The following is an 8,617-nucleotide window of genomic DNA, read 5'->3' as shown; positions in this document are numbered from 1 at the left end:
GGGATTCGCTCAGCAATGGCCCCAAGAGCAATCTTCACTACCAGTGTTCGAGATGCAGCATGTCAAGCCATAACCCATGTTCGAGATCAGTACAACAACAAGACGATCGACTCTCCTTATGCATACTATTCTTAGAGAACTTGTGGAAGCGATGAACCGTTCATGAAGCGCCCTTTTGGAGAAAGCCCCAAGCTACGTGAACAAGTTGCACTCACTATGGCCTTGGAAGATGAACTGGATTGCGCCCTATGGGAGTTGGGAGATGTTCGGCAATGCCTCTCTTTCATCACTTTGCTTCTCAAGGATGAGTATGAAGCCAGCCAAGGAGAACATGCAGAAGGTGAAGAAGAAGCCATGTCTATCCACTCACCCCTACGCAAGAGGATTTTCCTCAATACCCTCACCATAGAAGAAGAAGGATCGGTTGATTCTTCCCCCTCAGGATCCTGCACTAGAGAGGAGTCCCAGCAGTAGAGTCTTTAGTATATCGTCTTAGTTTTGCTAGAATCGAGAGTCTATGTAATCGTTAAGGATAATAATGATAGTGTGAGAATTGTTATTGTGCTAAGTGTTTGATTTGGATCTTTTGTTTGCGTGTCAGTGTGTGCTGTGGAATGCTTTGGCACCTTGTCCACAGTTGAATCTTTAATATCTATAATATAATATAGTTGGGTTTCCTTAGTTAAATCCTTTTCGAGTCTTGCTTATCTACTCATGTCTCTCTTTCCAACCTTAATTAGATGGTTAACACAAGAAGGAGCACCAACGCCAACGAGGAGGACAACAACAACTAGAATCCACCCCTGCCTCCTCCAGTGACCCTAGAACAACAAATGGCTATGCAAACTCAGATCTTACAAGGTTTAGCTCAAACTATGGTGCAGATGCAGTAACAACAACTAAATCATGTTCCTTAACCCCATGAACCATCATGACTTGGAGAATTCAAGAGAACTCAGCCCCTAGTCTTCAGTCATGCAGTGGAGCCTATGGATGTAGATGATTGGCTGAAAGATATAGAAAGGAAGCTACAAGTTGCACAGTACAATGACAAAGAGATGGTACTCTATGCTTCGCACCAACTCGTCGATCAAGCTTTGGACTGGTGGGAAGCATATTGTGTTGCACATGATAATCCAGCAGCTATCACTTGGATGGAATTCAAATCCAGTTTCTGCACTCATCATGTGTCATCAGGAGATGTCCATCTAAAGAAGAAGGAATTCATGAGCTGAAGCAAGGACCAATGACTATAAGGGAGTATATGACCAAGTTTACCCAGTTGTCTAGGTTTGCTCCAAATGAAGTGGATACCGATGAGATGAAGCAAGAACACTTTCTGAAAAGGTCTGAATGATGCTATTGATTATGTCTTACTTTCTCAAGAGTTCCCTAATTTCCAAGCAATGGTGAACAAAGCTTTAGTGGTTGAACACAAGTGTTGTCAACTAGACAAGAAGAAGAGGAAGATGTCTTTCCAAGGACAACAAAACAACAGATGTCCCCGTGTGGCAACTCAAACACCCCCGCAAGGTACTATATTCCATACCAATAATCAGTACAGGCCTCAGGCTTAAGCCCATGTTCAGTGCTCCAACTATCAGACACCTCGTTCAACTCCACCATGTAATCCTCAAGTCAAGAACAGCCCTGCTACTCCCCCCTCAGGCAAAGGATGTTTGCACTATGGAGAGCTAGGACACTATGTGAATCGGTGCCCTAAGAAGAATCTAAATCAATCCAACACCAACACCCCGAAGTCCACCCAGTTTCAATCCTAGGCGCGTAATGGAAATCATACCCCTGTTCAGAACAACCGTGGATAGCAGAATTTTGTTCAAGGGAAGGTCAATCATGTCACCGCAAAAGAAGCTCCAGATGTTTTGGATGTGGTGTATGGTATGTTCCTCATCAACTCTCAACCTGCATCAGTTTTGTTTGATTTCAGATCTTCGTATTCTTTCATAAGTACCCAGTATATTGCTAAGCATGGTTTACCTATAGTTATGATGACACAACCTATGCTTATTAGCTCTCCTAGAGGAGAATTGAAAGCACAATATATGTGTCATAGGATGAAACTTAAAATAAGGGGGTAGACTTTCCAGCAAATCTTGTAGTAGTTATGGAATCTAAGGGCATAGATATTATCCTTGGAATGGATTAGTTATCCAAATTTGATGGAGTAATTGAGTGTGCCAGAAAAGCACTCCACCTGACCAATGGAGATGGAACCAAAGTTGAGTCCGTCGCTACTACCCCAGTAGAAGAGGATCGTTCTCTCAATTTACTTGAAGAAAACCCCATTGCAATTTACTTGAAGAAAACCCATTGATCAGATCAGAGTGGTTCGTGAATTTCCAGATGTTTTCCTCGATGAATTGCTAGGTATGCCACCAGATCGAGAAATTGAGTTTGTCATTAAATTGGTACCCGGTACAGCTCCTATAGCTAAAATGCCATATAGAATATCTGCTAATGTCCTAGCTGAGTTAAAGAAGCAAATCCAAGAACAGTTAGGTAAAGGTTTTATTAGACCAAATGTGTCACCTTGGGGAGCCCCAGTTCTTTTCGTGGATAAGAAGGATGGTACTCGAAGAATATGTGTAGACTATAGAGCGCTCAATGATGTGACCTTTAAGAACAAGTACTTGTCACCCTGGATTGAGGATATGTTTGATCAGATGAGAGGAGCCCGAGTGTTAATATCTGGATATTATCAATTGAAGATTTGATCGTCACATGTACCCAAGACCGCCTTCAGTACTTGATATGGACTATATGAGAATATTGTTATGTCTTTTGGATTGACCAATGCCCCAGCCTATTTCATGAATCTCATGAATAAGGTATTTATGGATTATCTAGCTAAGTTTGTAGTGGTGTTCATTGATGATATTCTAATTTTCTCTAGGAGTGAAGAAGAACATTTTGGAATTGTGCTACAGACACTCAGAGAGCATCAGTTGTATGCCAAGCTTAGCAAGTGTGATTTTTTGTTAGATCAAGTCGCTTTTCTCGACCATATCATAACAACTGGAGGTGTGGTAGTAGATCCAAACAAAGTGAAGGATGTGTTGAATTGGTTACCGCCTACCAATGTGTCAGAGATCCAAAGTTTCCTCGGTTTAGCAGGATATTATCGTCACTTCATAGAAGGATTGTCTAAGATAGCCAAACCTCTTACCTCTTTGCTATAGAAAAATGTGTTTTTTAAGTGGAGCCCAACTTGTCAAGCATGTTTTGAAGAATTGAAGAGGAGATTGACTATAGCCCCAATGCTAGTTCTACCAGATATCAGCAAGAACTTTGATATCTACTGTGATGATTCGCGATAAGGATTTGGTTGTGTTCTTATGTAAGAAGGTCAAGTTGTAGCTTATGTGTCAAGGCAATTAAGGAAGCATGAGAAGCATTATCCTATGCATGACCTGGAATTAGCAGCAGTGGTTCATGCACTAAAAATTTGGAGACACTATCTCATTGGAAAACGATGTGAGATATACACGGATCACAAGAGTTTGAAATATATATTCACCCAACCGGATTTAAACCTTCGTCAGCGCCAATGGCTAGAGTTAATCAAGGACTATGATGTGGGAATCCATTATCACTCAGGAAAGGCTAATGTGGTAGCCGATGCTTTGAGTTGAAAGAGTTATTGTAAGTCGATGATGGATGAAGATAGTCAACCCAAGTTATGGAAAGAGTTTGAGAAGGTTAACCTTATTTTTGTGGCAGATGTAGAAGCAACTACCATGGAAGTTGATTGCACATTAGAGCAAGATATTAGTAAAGGTCAACTTGAAGATGAAAAGCTTAAGGAAATAAGGCAGCTTATTAAGAATGATAAAGCACCAGGCTTTACAGAAGACAGTCAAGGAATTGTGTGGTTCAAAAAGAGAATTTGTGTGCCCAATCAGAAGGCCATTAAAGAGTTAGTTTTAAGGGAAGCCCATGATTCAACATATTCCATTCATCCCAGAAGCACGAAGATGTATCAACATCTCAAGGATCATTATTGGTGGTACGGGATGAAAAGACATGTTGCAGAATACGTAGCCCTATGTGATACCTGCTGGAAGGTCAAAGCAGAACATCAAAGACCAGTAAGGTTGCTACATCCTTTTAAGGTACCTAAGTGGAAATAGGAGGAAATCGGTATGGATTTCATTGCCGGATTACCCCGTACACAAGGAGGATATGATTCTATATGGGTTATAGTTGATTGTTTGACTAAATTCCTCATTTTATCCCGGTTAAGACTACATATACTGGAGCCAGACTAACAGAGATGTATATGTCAAGAATAGTGTGTTTGTATGGAGTACCAAAGAAGATTGTTTCGGATACAGGAACTACTTCCAAGTTTTGGCAGAAGCTACATGAGTCTAGACACAAAGCTGAATTTTAGTTATGTCTATCATCCTCAAACAGATGTTCAAGCCTAGAGAGTAAATCAAATACTCGAGGATATGTTAAGAGTTTGTGTTCTGAAGTATGGTAAAAGTTGGGATAAGAGTGTTGTTGGTAATATGCCCTAGAGGCGATCGAGTTTGCGGATTGGATCTGCTAATGGGCTTTAATGTTGATTAAAGGACCATTAGGGTTTAGAGTCATAATGGGCTTTAATGTTGATTAAAGGCCCATTAGCGTGCTCTATATAAGAATAGGCAGGGGCCAAGGCGCATGGTGTTCTTTAGAAACCCTAGCCGCCTCCTATTCCCGAACTCCCTTCGAAACCCTAGCCGGGCGCGCGGTGCTAGCACACCGGCGCACGGCGATTCCATCCTTGTACGTGTGGATACCGTGGAGGCGCTGCTAATATTGCGGTGCTGATCTGCTCGGGAGTACTCGGGACGTACCCGCGAGTACTCGGAAGGTGCTCGGGACGTGCTCGGGACGAGGTTGACGATCGACTACTTGACGCGCACGACGTTGGATTGGTCTGCTCCAACTCTTCTTCCGCTGCACTGCTCGTCAAGTGGTAACGATTCATGATCCCCTACTCGCATGGCTTCCTGGTTGAATGCGGTAGAGAAAATTTATTTTGTGCTAGCGTAGCCTACCCGCAACCCTTCAGTGGTATCAGAGCCATCCTGCGTAGTTTTCGATCTGGATCAGTCACATATAGAAGATATGTGATAGAAATAGATTAGATCTATTGTTTTTGATCAGTTCATATGATGGATTGATCAATGCACGGTTGGTTAGGTGAATTAGAGATCGGATGAGATGCCAGTCGATGAAACCACATAGCCAAAAAGATTAGCTCGATCTCCCACCTGTTTTTGCGTGCGACTTGCCCCTACCGGCTGGAATCACCATCGGGGCTAACTGCATGCATCGCGACATGGTCGGGAGAACAGCAGATCGAGGTCGTGTGTGCTGTCATCGTTTCTGGAAAAACCTCACGCGATGATCAATGGGATTGATCTAATGGAAATTGAGGCATTATGAATGACTCGGAATTGGCTCGATACGATCGATCCGATGAGATTTTCATAGCGATTTCATAGATGCGATCTATGTATTTCCGATGATCAATGGGACCGCCGTTGCGTGCACGCATAGATTGTTGTAATAACATGATCCCATCATGACATTAGAATTCGATTCTACGCTTAACTCGTTTTTGCAGAGAATGTTGTGACTGGTATGGCCTTGTGATATGTGATGCATGTGTGTAATTTTTCATGGCCTGCGTGTCATGGTTAATTGCAGCCCAAGGCTGTCATGTTATTGTATAACAGCCTGCGTGTCGACTTGTGATGCTTCTTCTCATGTAATTTATCTAGTGCTATTAGGTGTAATAGACTAGAACAAGATCATGGAGATTTGAAGCATGATGACCCGGAGGACAGGAACCGTGGCGATGAAGATCACCATGTGAAGGGGCCATACTATGTCACAGTTAATATGATTGCCTGTGATGTTTTTATGTTCCTATCATACTATTCTTTCATGTTTTATATGTGGTGGATATGATTTTCATGATAGAGTAGTTTCCCTCAGAAAAATCAAGAGTAATTGATGCCCTTCCAATAGCTGCACCTACAAAGGTTTTGATCATTGTGTGGTAGGTCTGCCAAAGCAAGGTGCCATCATTTATCTTAACCAGTTAGAGTGGATGTCGGACATCCACACGCATAGTATTGGTTTACTTGATAAAGCTATCAAAACGGTTTTGGGCTTTGGGGCATGATGTTGGGCGCCGGGGCATTCGATGCCACCCAGCAAACAAGAGTCACATAGGGATGTGATTAGCAAGGCGTTGCTTACCTATGTCACTAAGTTTCTAGCAGTGATGCCAAAGCTCACTAGAACTTAGTTGAATATGGATCTTGATCCTCTATATGTTGTTAGAGGGAAAACACATATAGTGGAGTATCTTTTGTTAAATTGTTTAATAGAAGATTCACATAGGCATAGTGCTGAACCTGCATTTTCTGTTGTAGATCATGGCACCGGCCGCTAGTAACACTTCCAGTTTTAATTTGCGATCGATTCTTGAAAAAGAGAAGCTTTCTGGAACAAACTTTATTGATTGGTATAGAAATCTGAGAATTGTTCTCAAACAAGAGAAAAAGGAATATGTTCTAGAGGTCCCCTATCCTGATGAACCAGCTGATAATGCTCCTGCCGCGGATCGGAGGGCTTATGAGAAGCACACCAACGATTCACTGGATGTTAGCTGCCTCATGCTTGCCTGTATGTCCTCTGAGCTTCAGAAGCAATATGAGAACAGGGATGCCCATGATATGATTGTGGGACTCCGAGGCATGTTTGAGAACCAAGCTCGGGCCGAGAGGTACAACACCTCAAAGTCCTTGTTTGCGTGCAGGTTAACAGAAGGCAGTCCAGTCAGTCCTCATGTGATCAAAATGATTGGTTACATTGAAAGCCTGGAAAAACTTGGTTTTCCCCTTAGCCCTGAGTTGGCTACGGATGTAATTCTCCAGTCGCTCCCTGCGAGTTTCGAGCCGTTCATTTTGAACTTTCATATGAACAGCATGGAGAAAAGCATGGCTGAATTGCATGGGATGCTAAAAACTGCTGAGGAAAGCATTAAGAAGAGCTCTAGTCATGTGATGATGGTTCAAAAGGATAGCAAGAAGAGAAAGCGCAAGGACAAGGCTAAAACTTCGGATGAGATCTCGAGTTCTAAGCCTAAACCTGTTGGAAAGCCCAAGGCTGGCCCTGCCGCTTCTGACACTTGCCACCACTGCCATAAGACTGGTCATTGGCGGAGGAACTGCAAATTGTACTTGGAAGAACTCAAAAAGAAGAAGGGAAGTAAGACTTCATCTTCAGGTATAAATGTTATTGAAATTAATCTTGCTACTCGTCCTGATGATTCATGGGTATTTGATACCGGATCAATGATTCATACTTGCAAATCGTTGCAGGGACTGAAAAGGACTAGGAAGTGTGCAAGAGGCGAACTGGATGCTCGCGTCGGCAATGGTGCAAAAGTTGCTGCGTTGGCCGTTGGCGTTTACTCCTTATCGCTACCCTCAGGATTAGTTTTGGAATTAAATAATTGTTATTATATTCCTGCCTTGGGCAAAAACATTATCTCTTCTTCATGTTTGGAAGAAGACGGTTATGAATTCATAATAAAGAACAAGTGTTGTTCGATATTTTTGAATGGTATGCTCTATGGTAATTGTCCATTAGTAAATGGATTATATATATTGGATCTTGAGGATATAACTATCTATAACATTGATACAAAGAAGCCTCGGCTTAATGATTTGAATCCCACTTTTGTTTGGCATTGTCGATTAGGTCATATAAATGAGAAGCGTATGCAGAAGCTCCATAAAGATGGTCTTCTACATTCATTTGATTTCGAATCATTTGATACATGCGAGTCTTGTTTACTTGGCAAGATGACTAAGACGCCTTTCACTGGTCGAAGTGAGAGGACAAATGAATTATTGGCCCTAGTACATACAGATGTATGTGGACCGATGAGTTCTACAGCTAGAGGTGGTTTTCAGTATTTCATTACTTTCACCGATGACTTTAGTAGATATGGTTACATCTACCTAATGAGGCACAAGTCTGAATCCTTTGAAAAGTTCAAGGAGTTCCAGAATGAAGTACAAAATCATATAGGCAAGACAATTAAATTTCTGCGATCAGATTGTGGAGGTGAATATTTGAGCCATGAATTTGGTGATCATCTAAGGCAATGTGGAATCGTTCCACAATTGACTCCACCGGGCACGCCACAATGGAATGGGGTGTCCGAGCGGAGGAACCGAACTTTGTTAGACATGGTCCGGTCGATGATGAGCCAATCTGATCTTCCATTGTCCTTCTGGGGATACGCTCTAGAAACTGCTGCTTTCACGTTAAACAGGGTTCCATCTAAGGCTGTAGAGAGGACACCATATGAGATATGGACCGGGAAGCGTCCCGGATTGTCTTTCCTTAAGATATGGGGTTGTGAGGCTTATGTAAAACGTTTGTCGTCTGATAAGCTCACTCCCAAATCTGATAAATGCTTCTTTGTGGGGTATCCTAGGGAAACCAAAGGATATTAGTTCTATAACCGGGAAGAAGGCAAAGTGTTTGTCACCCGGAATGGTGTCTTTCTTGAGAAAGA

At 42.3% G+C, this 8,617-nt stretch overlaps 1 protein-coding gene across 1 annotated transcript; it reads left to right on the top strand.

Annotated features, from left to right (window-relative positions):
* The first annotated feature begins 6,997 nt into the window (after positions 1–6,997).
* Positions 6,998–7,520, top strand: LOC133887561 (uncharacterized). Its single transcript, XM_062327548.1, has 2 exons — positions 6,998–7,314; positions 7,410–7,520. Exons 1-2 carry the CDS (start codon positions 7,005–7,007, stop codon positions 7,424–7,426), a joined length of 327 nt encoding a protein of 108 aa, XP_062183532.1. The 5' UTR covers positions 6,998–7,004; the 3' UTR covers positions 7,427–7,520.
* The last annotated feature ends 1,097 nt before the right edge of the window (positions 7,521–8,617 follow it).

The sequence above is a fragment of the Phragmites australis genome, chromosome 12, assembly GCF_958298935.1.
Source record: "Phragmites australis chromosome 12, lpPhrAust1.1, whole genome shotgun sequence".
Taxonomy (NCBI): Eukaryota; Viridiplantae; Streptophyta; class Magnoliopsida; order Poales; family Poaceae; genus Phragmites; species Phragmites australis.
Note: the sequence above shows the minus strand (reverse complement) of the source record. Positions and strands in the feature narration are given on the sequence as shown.